At 38.4% G+C, this 27,887-nt stretch overlaps 4 protein-coding genes across 7 annotated transcripts in view; 3 read left to right on the plus strand and 1 right to left on the minus strand.

Moving 5' to 3' along the window:
• Window positions 1–1,168: 1,168 nt before the first annotated feature.
• On the plus strand, window positions 1,169–4,896 carry klhl23 (kelch like family member 23). 2 transcript variants are annotated; one of them, XM_004081914.4, is made up of 4 exons: window positions 1,169–1,661; window positions 1,746–2,979; window positions 3,578–3,730; window positions 3,812–4,896. In XM_004081914.4, exons 1-4 carry the CDS (start codon window positions 1,587–1,589, stop codon window positions 4,123–4,125), a joined length of 1,776 nt encoding a protein of 591 aa, XP_004081962.2. In that variant the 5' UTR covers window positions 1,169–1,586; the 3' UTR covers window positions 4,126–4,896. The 2 variants fall into 2 exon arrangements, with proteins under 2 accessions (XP_004081962.2, XP_020568487.1); XM_020712828.2 differs by having other exon boundaries at window positions 3,986–4,896.
• A 1,397-nt stretch (window positions 4,897–6,293) lies between these two features.
• Window positions 6,294–14,331, plus strand: ssb (Sjogren syndrome antigen B). The gene is made up of 12 exons (XM_004081746.4): window positions 6,294–6,414; window positions 9,144–9,210; window positions 9,287–9,390; window positions 10,451–10,625; window positions 10,908–11,015; window positions 11,112–11,215; window positions 11,946–12,017; window positions 12,100–12,142; window positions 13,106–13,246; window positions 13,326–13,512; window positions 13,604–13,732; window positions 13,811–14,331. Exons 2-12 carry the CDS (start codon window positions 9,151–9,153, stop codon window positions 13,888–13,890), a joined length of 1,203 nt encoding a protein of 400 aa, XP_004081794.1. The 5' UTR covers window positions 6,294–6,414; window positions 9,144–9,150; the 3' UTR covers window positions 13,891–14,331.
• On the minus strand, window positions 13,901–16,731 carry mettl5 (methyltransferase like 5). Its single transcript, XM_004081747.4, has 7 exons — window positions 16,491–16,731; window positions 16,281–16,395; window positions 16,018–16,202; window positions 14,632–14,714; window positions 14,496–14,547; window positions 14,376–14,425; window positions 13,901–14,011 (listed from the first exon to the last, which is right to left on the minus strand). The coding sequence occupies exons 1-7, from the start codon at window positions 16,588–16,590 to the stop codon at window positions 13,970–13,972; spliced, it is 627 nt and encodes a 208-aa protein (XP_004081795.1). The 5' UTR covers window positions 16,591–16,731; the 3' UTR covers window positions 13,901–13,969.
• Window positions 16,732–18,429: 1,698 nt separating this feature from the next.
• ubr3 (ubiquitin protein ligase E3 component n-recognin 3 (putative)) overlaps window positions 18,430–27,887 on the plus strand; it is a 37,084-nt gene continuing 27,626 nt past the window's right edge. For 2 of the 3 annotated variants that reach the window (XM_023950541.1, XM_023950542.1), the window contains exons 1-18: window positions 18,433–18,898; window positions 20,118–20,257; window positions 20,498–20,650; window positions 20,760–20,912; window positions 23,167–23,207; window positions 23,432–23,498; window positions 23,588–23,718; window positions 23,896–24,124; window positions 24,680–24,859; window positions 25,408–25,541; window positions 25,617–25,703; window positions 25,804–25,869; window positions 25,951–26,040; window positions 26,139–26,267; window positions 26,365–26,417; window positions 26,521–26,654; window positions 27,503–27,588; window positions 27,683–27,824. In XM_023950541.1, the coding sequence (XP_023806309.1) occupies window positions 18,465–18,898; window positions 20,118–20,257; window positions 20,498–20,650; window positions 20,760–20,912; window positions 23,167–23,207; window positions 23,432–23,498; window positions 23,588–23,718; window positions 23,896–24,124; window positions 24,680–24,859; window positions 25,408–25,541; window positions 25,617–25,703; window positions 25,804–25,869; window positions 25,951–26,040; window positions 26,139–26,267; window positions 26,365–26,417; window positions 26,521–26,654; window positions 27,503–27,588; window positions 27,683–27,824 (2,449 nt within the window). In that variant the 5' untranslated portion in view covers window positions 18,433–18,464. Of the gene's footprint in view, window positions 18,899–20,117; window positions 20,258–20,497; window positions 20,651–20,759; window positions 20,913–23,166; window positions 23,208–23,431; window positions 23,499–23,587; window positions 23,719–23,895; window positions 24,125–24,679; window positions 24,860–25,407; window positions 25,542–25,616; window positions 25,704–25,803; window positions 25,870–25,950; window positions 26,041–26,138; window positions 26,268–26,364; window positions 26,418–26,520; window positions 26,655–27,502; window positions 27,589–27,682; window positions 27,825–27,887 lie in introns of all 3 variants that reach the window. The other variant, XM_023950543.1, reaches the window with a different exon arrangement.

Here is a 27,887-nt window from a genome sequence, read left to right on the forward strand (position 1 = left end):
CAAATCTACAATACCCTTCATCTTTTCTCTTGTCGATAGCATGTTAGTTGAACACACACAGACTGGACTGGATTAGAACCAGATTGAGGATGGTAACCTCTTTCGTGTTTGTGCTCAAATGTTTTCTCCCACTTGTTTTGTTTCTACGTCCTTGTCAGCTTATGTCATGTCTTGCTTTGACAAAAAAAAAAAAAACTGCGTTTAAGAAAAACAGAAGATGAAGGCTGGGAAAAAAACTGAGTCTCACAACAAAGACGTGAGACCTCTCTAACCTTCGGTTTCCTACTGATAAGCCACTGCAAAGTTCCTGGTTCTCACGTGGCAAAAAATATAAGAAAACAGACACTACAACCTGCAGCAGCCTGTCTGGCTTTAAATACATGATCTTTAAACAGCTATACAGTTTTATTATGAATACAGAAAAATTAAAATAGTTAAAATCAATGATGATAAAATCTTAGCCTCTTTGACCACTCGTGATGCAATGAGAGGGTTGGTTTAGTGGCACCACCACATAGCAAGAAGATTTGGATTTTTTCTGTGTGAAGTGCAAGTCCTCCCCTTTAGATTTTCACTGACACTTCCTTCCACAGTCTGAACACGTGTTTGATTAAGTTTTAATTGATAAATTGATTCAAAAATTGCTCCTATATTTATTAGTGTGTAGTTGTATGTCTGTGTGGCCCTGCAATGGACTGGTGAAGTGTGCTCACCCCACAGTGGCTATAGCTTCAGCATCCCTGTGATCCCAAACAGAATGAGTGGGAACAGAATAATGGACAACACCATTTTTTGCGTGTTTAGGGAGTAAAATGTAAACGGTGAAAACAATTAAGATAAGCAATCAAAATAAAAAAGTTTATCCTGAAGTAAACTAAATGCCATATGACATTTAATTGAGTTATTAAAAAGTTTAATTTTTTAAGATTTTAAAGTAGGTCTTCACACTTTGTTTTTGTTTATTTTTTTAATAATGGACTTTTTTTTATTTGGGCTCTTCTCGTTTTCCGTATTTTTACGCAAAGGCATAATATCTTGTAGGCCTAAACACTGTGAATTATTCTTCTTTTTATGTTTTTAGGTGAAAGTTAAAACCGTGGAATAACTTCTCTCCAATGATCACGCCCCCCCCCCCCCCCCCCTTTTTTTATTTTTTTCTTACAGTGCAGCAGGGCGCACGGTGCCGTTAATCCACAGGATTAGGTAAAGCTTCGGCCGCATTAAATGACACGTTCAGAATACCATGGCGACGACTAGACTGGGAGGAAAAATCGTGAATGGGTCATTTGAATGGTTTCTTCTTCTCCTCCTGATCTGTATCCAGTTCGTGTTCAGTGAGCGGCTCCGCTCCTTCTACTAATGCGCCGTCCGTGAGCGCGTCATGAGACTGGACTGATATTTATAGGCACTGAGAGAAAATAGCGGTGTGAGAGGGATTCCTCTGAAGGGCTGCTTGGCTTTGTCAAGGACCAGGACACCAGAGCGCAGGGCAGGGAGGAGATGATGAGGGGGGGATGGCCACTGCGCTCAAATAGCCTACCAAAATAGGACCGATGCGCCTGCAGCCATGATCTAAATTGAGGTTCATGTTTGAACTGGAAGAGGGGGCGTTTGGAAGGGAGAGGACAAAAGCGCGATCCATCCATGGAAGAAGTTTAGAGGTAACCCACCTTTTTGAATTTATTTTTAAAGGTGAAGGTGGATTACAATGGAAATACTGTTTTCGTGATTCTCTTGTTTTCCAGGATATCATGATGTCACAAACCACTAAAGAGATCTACACATTTGATTTCTGTGATGGGGAGCACGCGGCTCACCTTTTGGATGCGCTCCGGCATTTCTACGTGGGCGGCTTGTTCACTGACGTGAGCTTGCAGTGTGGTGAATCCGGAGAGGTGTTTCCCTGTCACAGAGCCCTTCTGGCAGCCCGCAGCTCTTATTTTAAAGTCATGTTTACAGCTGATATGAGGGAAAGATCCAACAGCTTCATCAAGCTGACTGGAGTGGACTGCGCAGCTCTGCGCGCTCTGCTGGATTATGTTTACACCGCGCAGGTGCGCATCACTGACAGGACCGTGCAGAGCCTGCTGGAGGCTGCGGACCTCCTTCAGTTCACCTCTGTTAAACAAGCATGTGAGGACTTCCTCATTCGCCTCATGGACGTGGACAACTGTCTGGGCATGCACGCGTTTGCTGAGCTGCACCTGTGCACCAAGCTGGAAAGGGAGGCACGGAGACTGATGCTGAGCAGATTCACAGAACTCACCGATCAAGAGGAGTTCCTGGATTTGGACTTTGAGAAAGTGAGGTCAGTTCTTTCTACTCAGAGCATCACTGCACAGAGAGATGAAGATCTCATTGGTGCTATTGTGAAGTGGGTCACTCATAGGTTGGATGACCGTGTCCCCTATGTGTTAAAGCTCCTGCACTGCATGGATCTGGATCTGGATGAGATTTATTTCAGATCTTCATTAGAAGTGTACAGACAGTACCTGTCAAAAGATGATGGGAAGCTGAGGTCCGTCATCTTTCAGGCTTTGAGATCCAATGGCAAAGAAATCTCCACAAGAATAAAAATATCCTCCAGCGTGTATATCATCGGAGGATACTACTGGCACCCTCTTTGTGAGGTGCACATCTGGGATCCTATCAGCAACACATGGGTACAAGGCAAAGATATTCCTGACTACGAAAGAGAAAGCTACAGCGTCACCCTGCTTGGAGCAAACATTTATGTGACCGGGGGCTACAGAACAAATACAGTGGAGGCCCTGGACAGTGTTTCTATCTATAACTGTGATTCTGATGAATGGAGCAAAGGTTGCCCCATGATCACAGCCAGGTACTATCACTCCTCTGTGGCTCTGCGTGGCTGTATTTATGTCTTGGGAGGATACAGAGCAGGAGCTCCGGAGCGGGAGACTGAATTTTATGATCCTTTAAAAAAGAAATGGTTTTCTGTCTCCAAAATGATTCAAGGTATGCTAAAACATCTAAAGATGAAGAAGAGCTTTTCTAAGAAGAGCTTTTAGTGAGATTTTGTGCACACTTTACTACATCAAAGAGTTGGTTGTTATAGTTGGACATTCAGACGTTGGACAAAAACGACTTTCTTTCTGACCTTAGAGACAGCTGGATTGTTTCGTCAGTTGATGGGGTTTGCTTTGTTGTCAAGGAGATGGCTTAGTTGTTATGACAACAGTAAGGAGTCTGTACTTTATCACAAAAACAACTCAATACCTGAGTTTTTTTTCTCCTCTTGCGTTCTAACGGGATCACTGAGGCCATGCATGCAGAACTGAGCAAACTCCATTTGGTGATGAAAGATTTAAGATACAGTTAAAAAACTGGACCTTTAAGATGTTTCCCTTTCAGTGTTAAGATAAATATTGGCTCATGCCCTATTTCCCAGCAGTTTTTGGCCCATTTTCAGAAGTTTAAATCTCCAGAACCATACTATTTATGCACCGCTAACAACTGAGCATGACAGTTATGAAGCGAAATCAAATTAACGTTTCACATACACATAAGGTGAAATGATTTATTGCAGAGGTTCAATGATTTTTCCCTTCTAAAGGTGTAGGGAATGCCACTGCTTGCACAGTTGCAGAGAAAATCTATGTGACTGGAGGCCACTATGGATACAGAGGAAGCTGCACATATGAGAACATCCAGATGTACAACCCTGATACTAACGAATGGAGTATCATTACGATGAGTCCCCATCCAGGTAAGTAAAGTTCACAACAGACAAGACAGAATCATTATTGGATTGATTCTTGTTTCCTAAGGTGAAATCTTCTTCCTCCAGAGCACGGGCTGTGTTCTGTGTCCCTGAACAACAAGCTATTTTTAATGGGTGGGCAGACGGCCGTCGCAGACTGCTACGACACGGAGAAAGATGAATGGAAGCCTGTATCCATGATGAATGAGAGGAGAATGGAGTGTGGAGCTGTGGTAATAAATGGATCTATATATGTGACAGGAGGATATTCCTACTCCAAAGGGACGTACCTGGAAAGCATTGAGAAATACGACCCGGACTTGGACTCATGGAAGATTGTGGGTTCTCTTCCAAGCCCTACCAGGTCCCATGGATGTGTTTCCATTCTTGGTATTCACTGACAAGCCTTTGCTGTTGTGCCAGATTGATCAAATAGTATATTCCCTATGCAATATTGTAGGAATATTTTTGTACTCTTATACAGAACTTTATTTTCTTTCTTTCAGGAAGTATTTGCTAAATATTCAGTTAGTTTGTTGTTACTAAGGGTGTATTCAGACTGGGGAAACCGTTTGGTCCAGACCCGGTCCGCTTAATCTGGCACGGATCGAGTCCTTGGTCTGTATACAGGCTCCCGTCAAGGGGACGTCCCTGTTCCGTACAAAAGCTTGTAAACAAAACCATGTGGCTAAAGATTTCTTCAGGGATAAATTATGGAAGTCCCGTGCTCTTAATTCATTCAAACTTTATATTTCGTTGACAAATTTTGCACATCTGTTTCAACATCAGGCTCAACCCTTTTTACTCGCTTCTTTGGTCCGGTGGAGGTGTGTTGCAGGGCTGGTTACTGGCAAGAAGACAGTTAAGAAGGTATGCTAATAAGTGTTCATGACACATAGATTGTCAGGAAAACAGTGAGAAAATCAATGCGTGTCATGCTAAAAATTGTTTTGATGAGTGTGAATTCATCCAATCACATTTCAATGAGTTGGTGTGTCTCATCGTTGTGCTGTTAAGACATTGATTTAAGAGAATTCTGTCAACGAACTACAAAGTAGCTTTTAGGATGACATTACAGCAGCACCTGTCGGGCATGTGCAGCATAACAAGACAAAGAGAAGCATGTAAAAAGTGTTTCTAACTGTGTTAAAATAAACATTCTAACAAATAAACAGTTGGACTCTTTTTTTCTGTTTGAAAACACGACAATCGTTGCTTTATATTTGTCCACCAGTCTGACGCAGGGCCACAATCACACATTAAGACTTTTTTGGGCAGTGGGAGGCAACCAGAGTCCACACAGAAAGGTCTCAATACATCCTCTTTAATGTACCCCACCCAGGACTCTGTGAGGTAATTGTTATAATATCATAGTGTATTACAGTGAATTTAACCCGTTTTTTCTCCCATTATTGTTATTAAATTAAAAGTGCAGTTCTTTGAGCTTAGTTGGTACTACAAATGTAAAGCAGGAGCAAAAAATGAAAACAATGTGCAAAAATTCTTGAAAGCCAAGATGAGTCAGTACACACAATACCTGGGTGTAGAAAATATTTTGAGAGGCTCAAGAGTACATTTAAAAATATGGTTTTTGTTTTTTTATTTTTGTAATTGTCACCGGATGGGGGCTCGAGAGCCGGTAGGACCCAGGCGCAGAGACGGGAGGCAAACGGGTTCAATGGCAAGGGGTTTAATTATAACAAACAAAAGGCGCTGCAGAGCAGGATGACAACAACAAAACAAAACTCACTGTGGCGTGGAACAAGAAACGAGGAACATGGCATGACAAGGACAACCAGGACAGGAATAACTAATGGACCAACACAGGAGGAAGGCAGAGACAAGACTTATATACAGACAGGGCAGACAAGACACAGGTGGACACGATCAGGGCTGAATGGGAACCAAAGGAAGTAAAACTCAAGAAACCAGACAAGACAGGAGACTTTCAAAATAAAACAGGAAACAGAAACAAGACAGAACAAGGACCAAAAACAAGACAACAAAATCAAATCATGACAGTAATGCTTAAAGTAACGTGTATTGATGGTTTCTTAATCTTTGTAAATAATGATACTAATGTTTACTCAAAAGCTGGGGGGCAAAGCTTTTTGCTGGGGGGGGGCAGCTTCCCCCTTTAGCTCCGCCCCTGCTGACTTGACTAAAAAAGCTAAGTTGACTTGAGTTTACTAAAATAACATTTTTTAATGAAAATCTTTTCACAGGGATGGATTTTTTGTTTCACTGAGGCAAATTATTAGTTTTTCAAACAGTAAAAAAATAAAATCAATTGGATTTTTCAAAATAGTCTACACATTTAAAGGAACATGCAAGAAAAAATCATCAGAAAATGGCACTGCGCTCAATGACACCATTTTCTGCACTTTTTCGTTTTTTAAATTTTTTTTCCATAAAAACTAATACATGGCCAGAATAACACCCTAAAAGAAATACTAAGTAATACTACCCATCGTGGTCCCTGAAGTCATAAAACGAGTTTTGTGTACTTCTGCCACCTGCTGTTTACGGCCTGAATTGGATGCACTATTGCTGAGTGAGCGAGGTCTGTCACGTTGGCTCTTTTTGACCCTCTGTGATTTCCGTAACACGCATTACTGCAACGTGCGAGCCCCGTAGTGAGGTCTTTAGGGTTAGAGTTGAAAACGCCGTGAGCAGAAACTATACACGTTGTAAGTATTGGTCATTATGACGGGGAAAATGTTTTAAGTATTGATTGTACATATTGAAAGGAAACGGGCTGTCTTTTTTATGGTAAAAGAAAAAAACATCCCATTCAGCATATTCGAGCGACATGCCGCGACCAATTGCGAAACCATGCTTCAATAACTAAACATATATGCACCGACATATTTTATCCATTGAAAATATAATATTTTCTCGACAGGCTCATGGTCACTTAGATGTAAAATTAGTGGTTTTCAGGGTCTTGAGGTGTGCGGGTTCTGTATTGACGTTAGTTAGCAATGGCAGCTAGCTAGCTCAGTCGAGTGTAATGAAAACAACATCAAATTCATTGCAAGTAGCATATATTATTATAGCAAGTTGTTGTTTGATGTTGGACTTTACGGTGTTTAACGTCCACGGAGTTTAGTTAAAGCCAAACTCTGTGTTATTTTGTTGCGGTGTATATAACTCGTTTGTTGAGCTTTGCAATGAAGTCGCACGAAAAAGGCATTACAATTTTTTTGGGCATTTATGCAGTAACAAAAACATAACCAGCTTTTTGGGCTCACAACTCAAAACCGTACACTACAAAATTGTTTCGTGAAAATGTAACACACATGTCTGACCTGCCAACTGCGCCCCACAGTGGTGAAAAACAAGCATTACACCACAGTTGGCAATGATCCACAAACCAGGTTTTTAACTGGACAAATACAGTGATCCCTTGCTATAACACGGTTTACTTTTCACGGTTTCGCTACTTCACGGATTTGCATCGTGCATTGTGTTCTGCATTCTGATTGGCTAAAAAGTCACTCAGCTTCTTCTCTACCTGTGCGTCAATAACGTTGCAGTTTAATATGTACACGTACGTAAAACAGCTTGCCAAATTTACATTATGTACGTGCAAATTCTCTTGATGTTGGCATGTCGGTGTATAAGGATGTTTTTGATGTTTTTGGGAAGAAGAAAAAAGAGCGACACCAACTATGATCACTATGTTCTTCTTCCCCCGAACAACACACCTGCAGCTGCACCGCGGGCTGCAAAAGAAGAAAACACTGCAGAGTAAAGTCAGGATGCAGCGGCTTAGTCTGGACTTAGAGCAGTTAAATACACCTATTTGTCCCACTGTACTTTTTTAAATCATTATTTTATAATGACAATTCTTCGGGTCGCGGTGGGCGGGGCTAATCTCCGCGATTTGAAGCCTTCTGTTCACATTGATGATTAAAATTATTATTTGACAGTACAGAACAGAAGTTATTTGTAGAAAAAAACGTTTCTAAGGTACTTTTATTGGTGAAACAAATGCTTGAGCCTGTAAAATGGTTTGTTCTGTCTTTTCAATGTATAATAGAGTATTTAAATGTATAATAATTGTTAAAAGATATAGAGGTTTCTACTTCACGGTTTTTGCCTATCACGGGTTCTTTCTGGAACGTAACCACCGCGAAAAACAAGGGTTTACTGTACATTCTTTTAGCAAGCTAAACTAAATGTATTTCTGTTGTGAAAGATAGTGGGTTTTCAAAATTCTCCTGAGTTTTTACTGAACAGTTGATGCACTTTCCACTGCAGCTTGCACTGAATGTCTGAAATAAACGAGCAAATAAGTTTTCTCTAGTACGCCAAGGAGAAAATAATGTCACCTTTCTCAGTTTTACCTGGTCCAACGTCACTATTTGGGTCAAAGCCTTGAATGAGATTTGATTAGGGAACACCACCAGGTCTGCTAAAGTTGACTATCAGCTCGCAACCCAGAAAACGTGTCATCATGGGTCAATTGTCATGTCATTTTTGCTCCACCACCATTTGGGGGGGGTTGCTGGAGCTTTTCCTCATCTTCTGCTAGTTTAGCTGTGCAGTAGATTGTTCAACGTGACCTTAAATTTTTATTTTTTATTTTTGTTTTTACAACTCATCATAGTTTGGAAATATCAATGCCTTTTTTTTCTAATTTCCCATTCAAAGCTCAGTTTTGTAAAGGGAATAATTAAGTATTCACATAACTTGCAATGAAAAGTAATTAAAGTGGAATTTTGATTATTAAAATTGGGAAATTTTAAATAAAAAACAAACAGAATGCAGACATTGATCCGTGGATGGGATGATTCTGCCTTTTTAAGTGAAGTTCAATCGATTTAATTAACCGGTTGCTGTGAACGCTGCACAAGTGGGACATCCTGATTTAGCAAAGATAAATGGAGTCTATGTCTGCAACTAACTAAAGAGATTATTTTCTCAGCATAAAATCTTTTAATAAAAAAAAAAACAATATTATTTCAAGGACATGAGAGGGGTTGGTTTTGGTGGAGGATGAAGAGGATAGGAGTAGGTAGAGGTGGATGTTTCGCCATGGTTACCCTATTATCAATGGTATTGAGCTCCAACACCAAAAATAACACCAGAATTTCTTGTTTTTATTAAATGTGAAGAAATCAAATATTAGATTTTCTGGAAAAGCTTTAATATTAATTCATTCATTTGAGAAGAATATCACAGGAACTTTAGAATGTTGTATACTATAGTAAAAATGTTTTTTTCTTTTTTTTTAATAAAATCTAATGAATGAGCTTTAATATTATTGGAATAAAACAAGTTCCCCCCCCCCCCCCCCCCCCATGGGGATAAGATGGAGCAGTAAAAGAATTTAAATCTACGTAATATAGTGAGAGCATCTTTGATCAAACATTTTGAATCCACTGGCATCTTAATTTTTTGCTTTCTACAGAACAATTATGGCTGAAAACCAAGAAGAAATGTCTCCAGTTGAGATGAAAGTGGCGAGACAATTGGAGGTAATTGAGATTTCAAATGTACTCTCAGGAAGTGTATGCATTTCTATATTTAAATCAGTTTTCTGTTCTTACCAAGTATTATTTTGGAGATCACAACCTTCCGAGAGATCGGTTCCTGAAGGAGCAGTTGCAGCTGGATGATGGCTGGGTTACCCTGGAGACCATGCTGAAATTCAACAGGTGGTTTTATTTTTTTTAATAGCATCCAACTCCAAGTAAACATTTCCTTTTTTACGTTTTTTTGGTCCTTTACCAACTCTGTCCTAAAATCTGTGTAAACGGAAATAAAGGAACTTTACATTGTTGGGCTCTTTGGCGCCCTCTTCAGTCAGAACTGTGATTGCATCCATTTCTAGGATTTTTTTTTTTTTCTAGATGATTGTTTTTGAACATATCACAGTTCATGTTATCTGACCAGACGATTGCATTTACACAATCAGGTTACATTCCGTTTAAATCGTATAATCTGAGAGCAGGCTGGCTCATCATTCGATCCCAGCCTTAACAACTGATGTGCATGACCTTTGTCTTTTTAGTTTATAGGTTAAAAGGTCAGCTCACAGATGCAGATCTGCAGGGAAGGAGGCAGCAGTCCTTCACCTTGAACCTGTAAAGTTCTGCTGCCTTTACTGCTGCTCCTCAGGACTGTGGAGAACTAGAAGCAAAAGAACTATTTCTCATCACTTGCCTCATTCAGCAGAATAGACTTGGAGACAGAGCAATTTCTAGGATGGTTAACATTGAAAACAGTTGTGTTGCATGTAAATGAATAACTCCAGTTCAGATGTTTATGCTGCTTTTCGGATGGCATTTTTCTGTTTTAACCCATTTTATTAAAGAGGTTAAATGTTTTATCTACAACATTTGATTTCATTGGATGGTTTTTTTTTTCTTTACATTTTATTGTGGAAGAAGATTAAAGGGCATTTAGTGTTGCTTCAGCAAAAGACATAACTCCAAGTGTCACCCAGATCATCTAAACACAGCTGAAATGCACCGATTCCACAAACAAAGGGAATGTTGATGGATTGACTCACAGAAGACTCACATTAGCTGTATGAAGTTTATATTTGCTGTGTTTACTTTTACCAACTCATGTATTCTCTGAAACAATTCAGCTGTAAAAAGAAAAGATTTTGAGTGTTTTTTTTCCTTTTCTTTATAGAAATCCCATAGAGTCATGTTGTTTTCTTTTCTTCGTCAATGGTTTTGTTGAAACTGGTGTGTTTCTGTTTTTTAGACTGAAGTCTTTGACCACAGAGAACAGCGTCATCATCTCCGCTCTGCAGAAATCAAAGACCGGCCTCTTGGAAATTAGCGAAGACAAGACTAAAGTCAGGAGATCACCGGACAAACCTTTACCAGAAGTGAACGATGAATACAAAGACGCAGTAAAACACAGATCTGTGTACATTGTGAGTTCTTAAACTGTATTGACATTCCTCCTTCTAGATAAACCCAGTGTGCATCTTTAGAAATGTATTTAAATCCAGACTACAAAAGGTCTTTATATTATGAACAGAAATAAGACAACCATTGAGAAATCATAGCAGTGATGTAAGAAATTATGGGATCGTGATACAGTTAAAGTCATTACCAACCAGGCTGTATATTTACTCTACATGTTCACAGCTTTTGTATTTGTAGTCACACTTTTTGAAACTTATTTCTAAATCTTTTTTTGTCCCCCTTTATAGAAAGGTTTTCCTCTTGAAACAACTCTGGATGAGATCCAGGAGTGGCTGAATGACAAAGGAGACGTGGAAAACGTTCAAATGAGGAGAACCCTGCAGAGGAAGTTCAAGGTAAATCTGCTGTGAATCACTCATCGTTACCTTTTAAATAATTATATCAAATTAGTATCAAATGCGAGGTTACTTATGAGTTCTCTGTCATTCCAGGGGTCTGTGTTCGTATGCTTTGGCAGTGAAGAATCGGCTAAACAGTTTTTGGAGCGATCAGACATCAAATCATTCAAAGACAATGACATGCTTGTGCTGTCGAGGTAGGTTTGTTGCCTTTCAGTGTTTAAGAACAATCTGTCAATAAAATCTGCCATTTTATCTTTTGCAAAAGGGGAAACTTTTAAAAATCCAAAGTTAAACTATAAATCAAGCCACACAGCCTCTACTTTTTACTTTTGTGAAAGGAGTGATGCAGAAATCAAAGAACACCGTTGAGTTGATTTAAACCAGGTTAGAAAACGATTAAGTTTGAAGATTCTTTAGTGGATCCGTCCCTCACCAATCATTGATAAAAGCTGGTTTTCACCACCTTGTCCAATACATTTAGGGTTTGTATTTTTTTTAATGTGCAATCAGATTTATGTGAGTTAGGTGATCATATAGTCGGATAATACACTGAAAATCCTGTTACAAAGTGGTGTGGGATGCATAAGCCATGTGTGTTCAAACCTCATAAAGTTTGACTTTTTAGCAGAATTCTTCCATGACTATTATACAGGCACAGCGCTCTGTTGCCAAACACAAACAGCCATTTGACACTACCGCTCATAAAAATGAAAAAAAAAAAACTAAATTCAAGTAGAAAGCAGCCGACATCAGTCCAATATGAGAGTAGATCTTTACAGTAAAGAATTGGAGGATTTAACAGTTTTGTGATTTAGCTGGAAATCCATTCAATCCCTCACTCATGTTCGACTTAGTTCTTTGGTGATGGTTGTTACATTTGTGGCTTTTCCAAATATTGAAACTATTTTAACATGTTTCTTGCAGGGAAGCCTACCACGAAATGAAGGCAAAAGAGAAAAAACAGTTCAAAGTGGAGACCAAAGCTAAAGCCAGACAGTAGGAACGCCTGCTTTATATACTTATTGGTAGCTTTTATTTTGAAAACTGAATCTCATTTAATACTTTTTTTTTTCTTTAGGGAAAGGGAGCAACAACAAAAAAATGCTGAAGAAACAGAAATGGTAAGCTGCCCCGAGTTTATACAAATACTTGACATATGTGTGAATAATGCACATTATTTAAATGCATAGTTTTTTTCCATTTCTGCACCAAAAATGCTTGGCTGAAATTACTACGTTTTTTTCGGTAAAACTGTCGTTTTCTAGAACAAAGTTTCTGCAGAGCGACAATAGTTTATTAGAAATTCATCGCAGTTGTTGGTGAGAAGTAAGCCCACGCTAACATGTAAGCCTCCCACCACAGCCCCCCACAACCCCAACCGAACATTAGCAGTGAAACAAAAATGCAGAGCAATATCTGAGCTATCCAGCGGAACAGTTTGGATCCAGATTCCAGCTCAGACGAGGAAAACAAAGACATTCATGGATCCATTTGTCTGCAAGTGGATGCATCAGAATGGAGCAGAGCAGGAAGCTTGTGGCCCTCTAATTGTAGTTTCCACCCAACAATCTACAATCTGCACCACGGGGGCGGCCGTGGTGCAGCGGTAGGGCGGTCGACCCATGATCATAAGATTGCAGGTTCGATTCCCGCCTTGCACGCCCATGTGTCGAAGTGTCCTTGGGCAAGACACTGAACCCCACCTTGCCTCTGGTGGGAGGTTGGCGCCAGTGTTCGGCAGCGGAGCTGCCGCCAGTGTGTGAATGTGTGTGTGCATGGGTGAATGGGACTGTGACTGTAAAGCGCTTTGGGCCTTCGTAAGAAGGTAGAAAGCGCTATATAAGTATACGCCATTTACCATTTACCATCTTTTTCAAACTACTTTTTTTTCCCCGTCTGCTCCTGATTCACCACAATTTGAATAAATACTCAAAAAGGCAGTTTTAATTTTCTTTATAAAAGTCCTCCATCTTGAGAAAAATGCTACAAGAACATGTTCAAAACACAATTTTCACTGAAGTGGGTCTTCATAAAATAAAGCTTCTTAAATTCTCAACTGGTTTTACGTTGATCTGCTTTTATAGGGACGTCTTTTGGAGGAACAGACGGGTTGTCTGCTGAAATTTTCTGGGGAGCTTGAAGACGTGTCAAGAGAAGATTTTCACAAACTGTTTTCAGGCCATGGAAACATTAAGTGGGTTGACTTTGCCAGAGGGGCCAAGGAGGTAAGCTAGCTTAGTACGAATAACATTAGAAAGGTCAAGTCCACAAGACTGTTCTTTTCAGCTTTTTTTTCCCAAAAAGGGCACCCTCCTTTTTGATGGAAATGCCAAGGAAGCCTTTGAAAAAGCCAAAGAAGCAAATGGGGGGGAACTGAAAATCAAGGACAACGTTGTTACGTGGGAGCTGCTGGAGGGAGACGAAGAGAAAGAAGTGATGAAGAAAATCATCGGAGCTCAACAAGAATCATTTAACAGATCTAAAGGAAGGGGTAAGTTCTTTATCTTCTGACCTAATGTGTCAAAAAACTCAAACCTTTTAAAGTTAAATTGTTTATTAATGTTGCTTTTTTGACTTACAAGGAGGAAGAGGACGATCAGGTGGGAGAGGAAGAGGAGGCTGGAGGGGAAGAGCTGGGAAAGGTCAAGGCAGAACTCCGTTCCAAGGAAAGAAGACAAAGTTTAACAGTGATGACGAGGAGGAGGAAGATGGTATGTTTAATGCAAGTAAAAACTTAATTTCTATTTTTTATAAATACAACATTAGTCTGTTTTCTGCTCTTCTTTCAGCTCCTGCTCCCCAAAAGAGAGAACTCGAAGACGGTGATGGCCCTGCAGCAAAAGTTGCCAAAACTGAAAATGGATCTTAATGACGAGAAAGCAGTTTTGTTTTTTTTATTCAAAACATTTATTACAAATAGACAAGTTAAATCCATTCCAGTGAAAGCTTCAGGCCTTGGAGAAACGTAGGAAGTCCACCTGAATATCGACCTAGAAGAAGAAATGTAAAGCTTAGGTTCAGTTTGCAGCCTTCAAGTTTATGTTGTGCCTCTCAAATTATTTGGATGATTTTCCTCTGAAGAGATTTTGTTTTTAGTCAACATAAACCTGCTTTCAACAATAATTTAATTTCTCCAGAATGTTTTAGTTGCTTTTTTTCTTTTCCTTTTTTTTAAAGACGTGTGATATTTGCAACGTATGTGCCGCATTGTTTTGTGTTTGTAGACTTCCTACACTGAGAAAATATGTACTTGGTTATTTTTTTTAAGTAAGCATATGAGAATAGAAAATAAAACATTTATAAAAACAAACAGACCTGCTTTTATTCTGACAGTGCGTGTGTTTAAAGGTTTACCGATTTCTTTTTGTGAAACTTGTAAGATGCTGGCAAATCATATCGTAGCTCTGAAGAAGAAGAAAAAAGTTTATTTATTTGGAGAGTTTAAAGAAATGTTTGACCTTGAACTTTACTGACCTGCAATGACTTCCATTTTTACTCCCCAATCTTTAGCCTTTTTTTGTATGTGCTGGAAATGGATAAAGAATAATGTCAAATTCTTAAAGATTCAGAAAAAAAAGACCAGGAAACATTGGAAAGCAGCTGAACTCGCCTCCCGCGTTGAAGTCTTGTGAAGCGAATACACGGCCGTTTCTGCCATTGTCAAAGCAGCTCTGAGAAACTTCATGTCCATACCTTGAAGCAAGGCCACATGGAATTAAATTTACATGCAAGCAGCGTGCCTGAGTACAATACATTTTCAGAAACTTAAAAAGTCCATTAGAAAATTGAACCAAGTAAAATTTCACTGTTTTTAGGGTTTTGGTAGTTAATCTGCCATCAAATTATATAGCCATTCTTGATGTCTAACACACAAGGTTAATTTTCTAAACATTTAATTTGATTTATTTCAGGCATTGTAGTCAAATCAATTAAGGATTTACCCACGTTTATCAAACTCATAACAGAAATGATCAAATGCATAGATTAAAAAAATCACTTAAATCACATATGCTTAATTAAAAACAGTGATCATTAAAGTCAAGTAGAGCTTGATTTATTGCTTGACAAGGAGTGAGAAGAAGCGATCTTATATAATCCCACCCCTACCGAGTTAATTCATTTTAAAATCCAGTTCTGATCAGATTCTTTCCAAGTAACAAAATCCAGTGTCTAGAAATGATTATTGTCAGAAAATATTCATTCATGATTTCAGTCAACAGTAACTGTTATGTAATAATCATTGATTATTATTAGAACACATTATCACATTAAATCAGTAATGATTGCTACACATGCAGATAAAGTAAAAAAAAATCAAGAGCTTATTAATTGTAATTAAAACATTTCAGTTATCATTAATGCACAATGTAAAACCCATTGGTTGTAACTAAAAGAGCTTTGATTATTTCTCTTCATTCAAGTTCACACATTTATTTGGAATCATTCAAACACCTGTTGATCCTTAACTCCCCTTATCTTTATATCGTGTAGTTTTTTTTTTAAAATACATTTTCTTGAATATTTGAAGATTGTTTGAGCTCATTACTTAACCCGTTCCAAAGTTTAGTGCCACACACCGACAGACAGAAACTTTTCTTCGTGGTTCTTATCAATTTGATCTTGAAGTTCCAACATCCCCTCAGTTTTTAGCCTCCTTCAATTTCTAAGAACTGTTATTGGATATTGATTGGTAACCATTTCCCCCTGGCTCGGTATAGAAGTTGTGTGGTGTAAAAATCCACAAGGTCATACAGTTTTAAAAGTCTGGATTGATCAAATAAATTTTTTGCATGATCAAGATAGCCTACTTTTTTTTTTTAATTACAATTCTGATGGCTCAAAACCGAACAGTAGAGTGTTTCTATGAGTACAGTCTAGTTTACTCATAGAAACAGTAGAGTAGAAGACAGTAATGAGCAGCAGTAATTTAATAAAGTACTTGTGCAAGTACAATGCTGGAGAGCTGAATGACAAAATAAAAAACCACTGCTGTTACCTTGGTTGTGTTTTGTCCCAAATGGTGGATTCATTATTACAGTGTCAAACCTATTGGCATAAACCTCTGCATTGAGGCAACACAAGTCGCACTGGATCAGGTCTAAACTAGGAATCTCAAATTCCTCCGCGTTTCTTCTAAAAATATCCAGCGCGTCACTGTCGATGTCAAAGCCCACGCACAAACTGCAGTAGAGGGAACACAAGGAGTTAGAAAATGACGTCATAACAGAGACATGCGTGATTCTTGAAAGAGGCTCCTACCCCGCGTCCAGCATCGCAGCACCGAGGCTGAGGACTCCGCAGCCGCATCCCAGATCTGCCACCAGTTTACCGTCGATGTCGCCGAAGGTGTTATGGATTGTGTAAAGCATGCATGCTAAATTTGAAGAAAACGTGTGTCAATAAATACATGAGCCAGAATCAGTTGAATGCTCATCCCGCACCACATTTACATTAAAGTTCAAGTTTAACCTGCGATATGAGGACTGGTTGGATACTGCTCCAGGAGAATTTTAGGCTCTTCAAACGTGTCCACCTGCTGCAGGCAGCTTTCTAACTCTTTAAGCTTCATTTGAAGCACCTCATATGATACAGCTATTATTCAATGTCAAGCGCCTACATATAACAGTAAACTGCTACCTCAAAATAAAAGTAAAAAGTTCCAGGACCACTTCCGCAATCATGTGCAACAACATAAGTCAACCGACAAAGCGGTAGAAATGAAGTGACAATGGTTCCTCCCAATCTCCTTTTAGCAAGTTGGCCAACCTTTTTTTTAGGGGGGAATTAAATTGAATTAAATTAAACTAAATAAAATTAAATAGCACTTTACAACTCTTTTAGAGTACCAAAGTTCTTTACAATAAAAGAAAGACAAAGAAACTTTATAATTAGGCAAATTAAGAAGAAAAAAAACCCAGCATAAAATAACAAACCTATAAGTAAAAAAAAACAAATACAAATACAGATAAGAATTCAATAAAATGAATAAAAGAAAAAATGAAATACTACCAAATACTGAGTGTAAGCTATGTTTTTAGTTGGCATGTTAAGGTCTGACATGGAATATTATTCCATAACTGAGGGCCGGCAAAGGAAAAGGCACGATCGCCCCAGTGTTTGTCGTCACCTGGGCACATGAAGCAATTACTGGTTGGTAGACCTTAAAACTCTGCAATGCATACAAACAGTTAAGAGCTCAGTAAGTATGGTAAACTGGGGCAAGACCATGATGAGCTTTAAAAAAATGTAAAATCTAAAATGAACAGGGAACCAGTGAAGTGAACTGAGGACCGGAATGATGGGTGCTTTTTGGATGTTCCAATTAATACTGCATTTTGAACTAACTGAAGGCGACTAAGTCATCGCTGGGTGACACCAAAGTACATTGAGTAGCAATAATCTATCCTAGAGGTTATCAGGGAGTGGATGGCTGTTTTGAGATCACCAGGGCTCAGTGAAGGTTTAGCTTTAGCTAAAAGGCACAAGTGATAGAAGCTCATTTTGACAATAAAGTTAATCTGTTTGATAACTTTTAAACAGCTGTCAAAGATAACCTCCTGATTTCTGACTCATTCAAATACAGAAAATTCTGGCTCAGTCTGGCCACGTCATCAATGCACTCAGTTAAAACTATTTTTTAAAATGAGGGTTAGATATATATCTGCAGATTATCTGCATAACAATAAAAAGAGGCATTATGTTGTGCAATGACAGAACAAGTGGGCAGCAGATATAAAGAAAACAGAGCAGGACAAAGTATGGAGCCTTGTGGTACCCACAGGATAGAGGACCCACAGATGAGCATCATGGGAAATCTTAATCATAAAGCAACCATATCAATGTGGAATATTGATGTTTAAATAGCAATTTATGAATGTTTAGCAATTTTCCAGACATGTATTTTATTAGTTTATTTAACCTTTATTTATTTAGGCAGATTGAGGAAAAAAACGTATTTTTCAACTGTGGCCAGGCAAAAGGTAAAACCTTTTGAGAAAGAGAATTAAAGGAGTTACAAGAGACACATAGAAAAAACTGGAATAGGGAAATAACAGCAATTACTTAGAATAATGAGAAAAGATAGACGTTTCAATAATCACCAAAGAAAAATGACTGTTATAGCTTATTTCCTAAACTAATCAAACAAACTGGATTTCAATTTACAATGGTCATTAAAAACATGGTGATGCAACAGTCATGTGGGTGGTCAACCTGCACTTGAACCAAACAGTGCATGCGACTGTGTCTGAACAGACATCAGGTGGATTTTTACTGTTCCAAAGAAAAGATTCAGTCCGAAAAAAATCCCATGTATTCACATGTTTGCGTTTAAAACTAATTATGTAGCATACTAAGGCGACGTGACGAATCTTATCGCGAGATATCGCGAGATCATGGATGCAAGACAACAAAAATAAATTTGTGAACAACAAGCCAGAGTGCATGATGGCGGCATCGTTGCTGCGCCGGGACAAGAGAGCTACTGCCGCCAAGTTGAAGGCAGACTTAAACCGAACTGACAATAGCACTGGGCTTCAACAACTTCAGGAGCTTCTTGACGTTGTTTTGAATCCCGAAAAACCAGCGTCGGACACAGAAGCTCTGGACTGGTGTAAATGTCTGATTGCAGGAGGCGAAGGTTTCGAGGAGTTCTGCAAAACCGTCCGCTCCTATGACAACGCGACTCTTTGCGGTCTGGTTTGGACGGCTAATTTTGTGGCGTACCGATGCCGGACCTGTGGGATTTCTCCGTGCATGTCACTGTGCGCTGAGTGTTTTAATAATGGAGACCACACAAGCCATGACTTTAATATGTTCAGGAGTCAGGCTGGCGGGGCCTGTGACTGTGGAGACGGTAATGTCATGCGAGACAGTGGGTAAGTCCAAGCTACCTGCTAGCCCTTAGCAAGCAATGCTAGCTAAGGGCTAGCACGAATCCATTTGACAGGCGTTCTGCTGTAGCAGTTGCTTAAAATATACAAATCAGCGTGCTTGTCATCGATCTATTTGTATTCCTATGTGAATTTTGCGATAAAACTTTTTTTTCTACTAAATACTAACCAATTCTTAGAATGGGATTAAGATTACCCTGTCATCTTTCCTTTTCCGCCTGTCGGAGAGAAATTATAAATGGATGCTTCACTCGAGTAAGAATTTTTAGTGTGGTTGCTGTTAGATTTCATTACCATGTTTCACACTTTTATCTCTCTCCCGTTAAAAATAAAATTAAAAAATACAACAACGCACACATCAGAGAACAGCGCTGTTGCAAAATGTTTAGACGATATGCATGTCATGTCACATTTATGATGCTATATCTGTGGTGAACTTTCAATAAATTGTCATATGACACTAGAGTAGCAATATTAAGTTGACCTAGAGGAGGTCTGTTGTGTGGTCAGGTGAGTTGCCTTTTAAGAAGTGATTTAGCTTTGACTACCAATAAAATCAAGCTTTATTTAATTTTTATTTATTTCTTGTTGTTGTTGACGTCATCCTATGGAGTTGGAGGGAAAAATGTTTTCAGAATCAGAACCAGGATTCAAAATGAAAATTGTGATGCTCTCCAATGTTTTACAAGAATATATAGAAGTTGGGGTTAAAAAAAAAGTAAAAATGAAATTTAAATATATATTAAAACAAAATCTAAACATATTTTAAGGAAGAAAATGCATAATTTTACCATTTGTAATCACAAGGTTTTTTTGTTTTGGGTTGCTTTCAAATCCAGCATTCTGCCTTTTTCCTATGTTTATGATAGTTTAAATCTGGGGTTAAAATAATATTTTAAAAACATCAAAAGCAGGACACCAACAGCAATCATCTAGTCATTTTTCAGTTTTTTACATTTTCATCTCATTATGATCATATGAACGGCACGTGATAGTTGTCAAGTTAAAATTTTGGTCATGGAAAGTGCATTAATTTATGAAATTAAGTCAAACTCGTTCAATTAGTTTGGCTGAAATGTTGCTAAATAGCAAATGTTTATTCTTAAGGCATTTTCAGTTAATTTCAACAATAGTGCTTGCTGAAAATACAGCCTTGGCACATTTGTATGCTTTCTTTTTTCTAATTTCTTTTTTATCTCGCCAGGTTTTGCAGACGGCATCGGTTGAAGACGGGGGAAAATGTTCCTTCAATACCCTGCGATCTTCTCCTAATGTCTGAGATGGTTCTTCCTCGCTTTATCCTGTTTATCATACAGTATCTGAGAGATGGATATGTGGAGCAAGGTGAAAACTTTGATATCATTGTTTTTCTCTAAAAAGCACAAAAACATCACTTTCATTTTTTTTAAATAAATATATATAAAATGTTTGCAGGCACGATGCATTTACACAACATTCCAAAACATCAAAATATTTTCTTGCAAAACCACATCTGTACACAAGTGATACCCATGTTGCAAAAAGTGTTTACATCTAATTAAGTGTTTGGTCTTGTGACTTGTATCGGTTATCTTGGCTTACCAGACTCCTCCACTGAAAGAGATCTACAGAAGGTCCTGCAACAGCTGGAACCTCAGATCTCCTTCTTGGAAGAACTCACAAAGATGGGAGGAGCCATGAGGACTGTACTGACAAAGATCCTGACCAATCAGCAGACATTTATGGATCTTAGCATGGGTAACGAGCATTTTTTTGTCTAATATAAGAATTCTCGTAGATGGAGGTATTATTTTTCCGGTTTAATAGAAAAATTGTTTCCTTTGGGTTTTTTCTTCCACTGTTCAAGGCCAAGAGGACAATTTGTATGCGAAGAAGAACTATGAAAAGTATTTATCAGCACTGAAGAACTCTGGTCTGGTATCTGTTGAGGAGAAAACTCTAGGGGCTGCTGAAGTCACTGATGGAGCAGACGGAGGTGCAGGAGCAGTGGTCTTGATGGGTAAGACTATAAGTCCTGTTTTTAAAACAAAAGTCATAAATATAGTTGCTTGTTTTATGCAGCTGTGGAGACACTTTAGTCAGATATTTTTGTTCTTCGGATTTTTTCTTTTTGCAATATTCAATGACAGTAAAGTTTTATTTGTTACCAAATGACAAGCATGATAGTTAACATCTTCCACAGTCGAAATTACTGCATATTTTTTAGGATTGTTGAATAGATAAATTAACACTCGCATAGATGCTGATAGACGAGGCTTCAGGGAAACACCTCGGGCTCATAAAAGCAAATGTAGCGGGCTTTCTTTAGTTTGCTGAACGCTATGAGGAAATGAAATTACATTACAAAATGACGGTTTTCTTTGATTTACCTAGGTAAATGAAGTTAAAAACAATTCCTGTGTTTGATATTCTTTTTATAATTAGTTTGTTAATTCAACAACAGGTGTAACACAACAAAGAGTTCTGCTTATCGGTCTGCATTTTTTTTGTACAGCTTCTTTTCTATAGCTGAATTATTGACACAGATTAAAAAAAAAAAAAATTGTGTTATTTTTGTGTTGTTAGACTCTTGACTGCCCGGATGAGTCACAGTGGACTCTCGAGTAGGGTCACCACTGATCAGTTCTTTCTGGACACTGTGGACACTGACCTTGCCTGTGGTTCTATGCAGATTGTGACTGTTTCCCATGCCTCAAGTTTTCTTGTAGAATTGCAGCAGAATTTGTTGCATATGAATTTGAATTTTCTGTAGGTCTTTACTGTCAACAGGCTCAATTCCATCGTATATGTAAGATTCATAGCTCTTCTGCCAGGTCGTAGTAGTATCCACTTTCAGTCTACCAAGTTAGAATGTCATCGGTTATGCAACGCTACACACACATCCCACACCAAAAAATGTCACTACACGTTATCTGAACCTTACTAAAGACTAAATTCAGCTACAGTTCTATTGTTTGTAAATCTTTCATATAATATTTGACTTTTCTGAACTCACAGCAGGTTGAATATTTTGCATTCAAAATAGGAACCTTCAGCTGAAGTTGAGAATTTTTTTTTAGACATCAATATGCCCATTATCCAGACAGATTGCAGCCAAACGGCACAGTTTGAGTCAAATTAAATAGCATAACAGCATTTTTCAAACAGCTGTTGGATCATGATCCAAACTGTTTTAAGATCACAAGATCTCCAAGGGACTCCCCAAAGAGTTTAATCTCTGTGTGACCTCCAGAGAGAAAGGTAAGTCCAAACCAGACATCCCTTGTCTGCTTTATACAAGGTACAGCCCCAGTGGACATCCCATTGGTTTCCTAAAGGGACTAACAAGAATTAAATGAAGCCTCTACTGCACGGCAGCGATCTCTGTATAATAAAAATAAACGATACTTACAAAACTCCTCAACCTAAAGTTCTGATGTATCCTGGACCAGCCTCGAGTAAGCCATGGCAAGAGGGCTGCAGCATAAAAGGTTTAAAGGTTTATGTAGGTCACACCAGGCAGACTTTGTCTTTTTTCCGACAGATGCAGCCAATCAATTTGGAGACCAATGGTTGTAAGGAGGCACAATATTACAAAAACCCCAAGTCAATCGCAGGTTTTGTCAAATAATAATTTCACTTTTATCCATCTACTGCTGTGTCTTCCTGACCTGGGACACAAGCAAGGCGGGACCTCTTGAGCCGGAGTTAGGCAGTACTGCCGAAAAGATTTCAACACAGTTTAACATGCCACAAACTTTTCCATTAAGCATTGTGAAACTCTCATTAGTCACCAGTTACCATGAACTTGCAGCCTCTCCTGAGCAGAGCTCCTCTGTCATTAAAAGTCTTTACAGCTTAAGCTACTGTGTCTTCTTCAATTTTTAAACAAAATGTTAATGATTAAAGATGAATAAATCCCCCCCTGGCTGTAATGCAGTGATCATTACATGGAGGTTACAATCAGAAAGAAAAAAAATCTACCTGCAAAATTTTCTTTTCCTGTGAAAAACCAACAAATTTGGGTACAGCCAAGGAAAATAATGAAAAAATGAAGAAAGAATAAATATGTAAAACATTTACAGTTGTACAACTAAAGATGTGAGCACATAATCAAAGAATATATGTTGTAAAATAACACAGAAACCATGTGTATCACTTGCTGATTCACACTAAAACCTGACGTTGTTCTACTTGAGTGCGTTCAGTGACGTGAGGAAAGGATGGGGATGAATTGGTTGTTATGAATTTAACAATATTTTTTTTTTCTTCAGGATCCACTGTACCAGGGAGCCCAGATGAGTCCTGCAAAGAGGTTTGTCGTACTAAAATCTTTATTTTCTTCAAAAAAATCAACATTATTATTTTGAAATGGTTTGGTTAGCTTTGTCTCTTCTGTAACTGTTTTCATTATTTTTATGTGAACTCTTAAAAAAAACTCTTACCATGTTCTGATTTTGATGTATTCAAAGTCAGGAGTTATTTCTTTTTTTTTTTTGCTTTCCTTAAATGTTGTGTAATTAAGTTTTGTTTCTCCAGGAGGATCAAGATGGAGGACAGTCTGTTGGCCAGAGGAAGAGGGTAAAGCTGAGTTGCAATACCAAAGGTATAAACTAAAAGTGGAACTAAGATACTAATATAGAAACTGAAATGAATTTTCTGTCTAGAATTTCTTTTTCTCATCTACCCCTTCAGATCCTTGCATTATCGAATCACTAAAGCATAAGTGCTTTCTGGAAGAATTGCTCTTTTGGACGATAAAATATGAGTTTCCTCAGAAAATGGTCACTTTCCTATTAAACATGTTGCCAGATCAAGATTACAAGGTACTTTTTCTTCCATGTTCAAATTAATTGGGTCTTTTACTGCATTTGGGTGGGTGTGTTTTGTTGTTACGTAGATTATACTCATTCATTTTGTTATATATTGATTTACCTGTTGCTTAAGGATGTAATACAAGATGCAAAAACAAGCTTGTGGTGAATCTTCTTTGTCCTTGGCAGATCACCTTCACCAAAACGTTTGTTCAGCATTACGCCTTCATCATGAAAACACTGATGAAGAGCCACGAATCCGATACGATGTCCAACCGCATCGTTCACATCAGCGTGCAGCTGTTCAGCAACGAGGAGCTGGCCAGACACATGACGGAGGAGTGTCAGCTGCTGGATATCATGGTCACAGTCCTCCTCTACATGATGGAAAGTTGTCTTATTAAAAGTGAACTTCAAGGTACGTCACCTGGAAGTGTGGATCTATTTTGTCTACTAGCATTTGCAGGCTTTTTGAAATTGCTTTGTAAAAAGCTAAACACTTGGTTGATGGCTAGAATAATTGCGCTGCAAAAACTGATTCTTGAGAAAGTTAATAGATCCTTGTTTCAAGAAAAAATATTCTTATCAAAAAAGCTTTTCAATAGCAAAATAATCTGAGTTTAACAAAACCTAACAATTCTTGGTTAGTCCATTTTTCTTACCCCATTGACAGATTTTTTATCTTAAAAGAAAATGTAGCTACTGTAACTGTAATACTTTTTGACATATTTCTAGTATTATTTTTGTATTATCTATGTTAGGTCTGTGCAAAAAGAACAAAACAGCTCCCTGCATTCCAAATACAAAAAAAGTGAAAGATGATCATTTTGGTTGGCTCTTGATTGTACATTAAAAAATGTAATTTCATTGTTTTCAACTGGAGGGTCTGTAACTTTGAGGAATTTTTTTTTACATGTTTTAAAACACATTTAAAATATGAATTTGGTGTTTTTGTTTATTTTTTTTCTGTTAGATGAAGAGAACAATCGTCACGTTGTGGTGAACTGCAGTGAAGCGCTGTTGAAAAACAACACCTACTGGCCCCTAGTTAGTGATTTTATTAACATTCTTTCACACCAAAGTGTAGCAAAAAAGTTCCTGGAGGATCACTCCCTGCTAATGCTGTGGATGAGCTTTGTCTCATTTTTTCAAGGTAAGTCTGTCTTAGATTGGTTCTTTGAATCTACTACAGTATTATTGGAAGCCTCAACTCTGTTGAAGGGCTAAAGTCCCTCTCCAATAATTTTTTTAAAATCTGTTTTTATAGTGTTTTGGTCTTTTAATTATGTTTTCATCCAAAATCAAAACACCCGGGTCATTTTCTAACATAGTTTCTGCAGAGCGGCAGAAGTTTATTAGAAATTCGCCTCTGAGTTGTGGGATCATTGGCGTGGAGCAACCCCTTCCCCTCCCTGTTGTGGAGTTTGGATGTGGCCAGCCCAGCAGCTTTTCTATGTCACCATTGAGCTACTTTTCAAACAGCATTTCTCTGTCTGCCCCGGATTCTCAACAATTTTAATCCAGAAATGCTCAGAAATGCATTTCTAAGCTTAATTTTCTAGAAATGTCCATCAGAAAAATGAGCTTGGCATTATCTGATATCATGTTAAGGGTAATATTGAGATTAAGTGTTTTGGACTGTGGATAAGCTTTGTAAAACACGATCCACCTGTCCTCTAAAGTCACATTTTTTTGTTGCAGGTATGAATCTGAATAAGCGAGAGTTGAATGAACATGTGGAGTTTGAGTCTCAGACATACTATGCAGCCTTTGCAGCAGAGCTTGAGGCCTGTGCACAGCCTATGTGGGGCCTCCTAACACACTGCAAAGTCAAAGTAAGTTCTAGCTTTACACTTACTCTTGTTAACACATCATTTTAACATTTAAATGTACTTTTTCTGTATGCTCAGGAGACACAGGAATACACAAGAACGGTGGTTCGCTACTGTTTGGAGACCCTGCAGATCTGGTTTGATGCCATTGGCTTTATTGATGAGGTACATTTCAGCTACTGTTTTTATGATCAGTTTTTGTTTCCTAAAGCTTTTCTTTTTTTATTTTATTTTTTGTTTATAACTTGTTTTTAATCTCTTATAGCCTGCTTCAAATCAAGTAACATTTCATCTCCCACTTCATCGCTACTACGCCATGTTCCTCAGTAGGGTATGTCACATGAGTTTATCTCTTCATTTGTTGTATATTTTGTACATTTCTGCTCTAAAGTTCAATGGAAAAAAATTTTAGGCTGTAAAATGTCAAGGCTTGGATTTGGACAGCCTTCTGCCCGACCAAGAGATGCTTATGAAGATCATGGTGCATCCACTCCAAATACAGGTACATTACTACTAGGCTGAAAAATTGCATTGACCTTTTCATTTGCGTAAGATGTTACAGCTTGTTATTTTTAAAAACGATTTTCTGTGTGACTTTAGGCAAGTTTGTCTGAAATCCACAGCAACATGTGGGTCAGAAATGGTCTGCAGATCAAAGGACAGGCTATGACTTATGTACAGTCGCACTTTTGCAACTCCATGATTGACCCAGACATTTATCTGCTTCAGGTTAGACGTGCACCATCTCAGATTACATTTACATTACATTAATGATAGTTTTTTCCTGTTTCATTTGAAAACTCTTCTTTTCTGCTTGTTCATTTAGGTTTGCGCCTCAAGACTTGATCCCGACTACTTTATCTCAAGTGTTTTTGAGAGGTCTTGAATTCTCTTTTTCCGTTAAATCCTGCTGCATGCAGCATTTCTTGTTTCAACATTTTACCGCTTCACACAATACTCTTTTTATTTTTCCATTTGACAGATTTAAAGTGGTCGACCTCCTAACTATGGCGTCTCAGCACCAGAATGCTGTGTTGGATTCCGAGCAGGAAAGACCCATGTTGGAGGGAGCGCTCACTTTTCTTGTTATCCTGACGAGCCTCCGCATCCATCTTGGTAAGTTTTATGAAAGTTTTTGTTTCATGTCTACGATAGTACCGACTATTATTACTCTTACATGATTTATTTACTGCAAACCTCGTTGTTGTTGACTCTGTTTTTTTCCTCAGCTGTGAGAATCCTAACGTTTTTGTAGAATTCTTTTCTTTGAACAAAATTTGCGTTCTTATTTCATACAGGGCTCTGTTTGTTAGAGGTTTTGGAGACAAAGTCAGAGATGCCAGACTGAGATGGTTCATACACGTCCAGAGGACGGACGGTGAATATAGTGGTAGAAAGATGCTGAGTCTGGAACTGCCATGGAAGGGGTCTAGACTAGAGGAAGACCAGAGAGGAGGTTTATACAGTGAATGAAGACATGAAAGTAGCTGGTGTTAGAAGAGGACGCATAAGACAGGGTTAGAGAGAGGAATCTGATTTGCTGTGGCGACCCCTGCAGGGAGAAGACAACTTCGTACAGGACTGTCTTCATTGAAACATTTTTGGAGCAGGAAGAGTATTGACAAAGAAATGTCAGGTTTCTGACTTCTCTCTCAAAAATCCAGATACAACTGGGTATGTTCTTTTTAAAAATGTAGAAAAAATGTGGCATGTGAATGGATTACAGTTTTTGGCCTAAATTGACAATTCTTTATTAAAGTGACATTGAATTTTTCAATTTTGTTTGTTTAGCTCAGAGCAAACAAACTCTGGAAGTTCTGCTTTCCTGCTGTACAGAGTCTGCACTGTTTGATTTATTTATTTATTTATATATGTGGAGTTTTAAGTTTTGTTTTTGTCACTTTTCTTGTTGTGCAAAATAAACGCTTTGTCGGTTTACTCACTGCCTTTCATTTTCCTTCCAGGAATGACAGACGATGAGATCCTTCGAGCTGAGATGGTCTCTCAGTTGTGTATGAATGATCGTACTCACAGTGCCCTCTTAGATCTTGTATCCTTCTCTACTTCATTCACAATAATCCTAATACACCAGCGATCAACCGCATTCTGTTGCGACCACTTTTTCCTTAAGAATGCTTTCCTAGATTCCTGAGAATCCTAACCCAAAGAGCGGCGTCGTACCAGGCAGCTGCAGCTTTGAGGATATGCTGTCGGCGGTGGCGGACTTTAAAGCGCCCGTGTTTGAGCCGGGAGGCTCCATGCAGCAGGGCATGTACACACCCAAAGGTAGGACTGTAATTAAGAAAACATATTTAGATCTGTTTAACATGTGGACATTTATCACTTTGT

This window comes from Oryzias latipes, chromosome 21 (genome assembly GCF_002234675.1).
Source record: "Oryzias latipes chromosome 21, ASM223467v1".
Classification (NCBI taxonomy): domain Eukaryota; kingdom Metazoa; phylum Chordata; class Actinopteri; order Beloniformes; family Adrianichthyidae; genus Oryzias; species Oryzias latipes.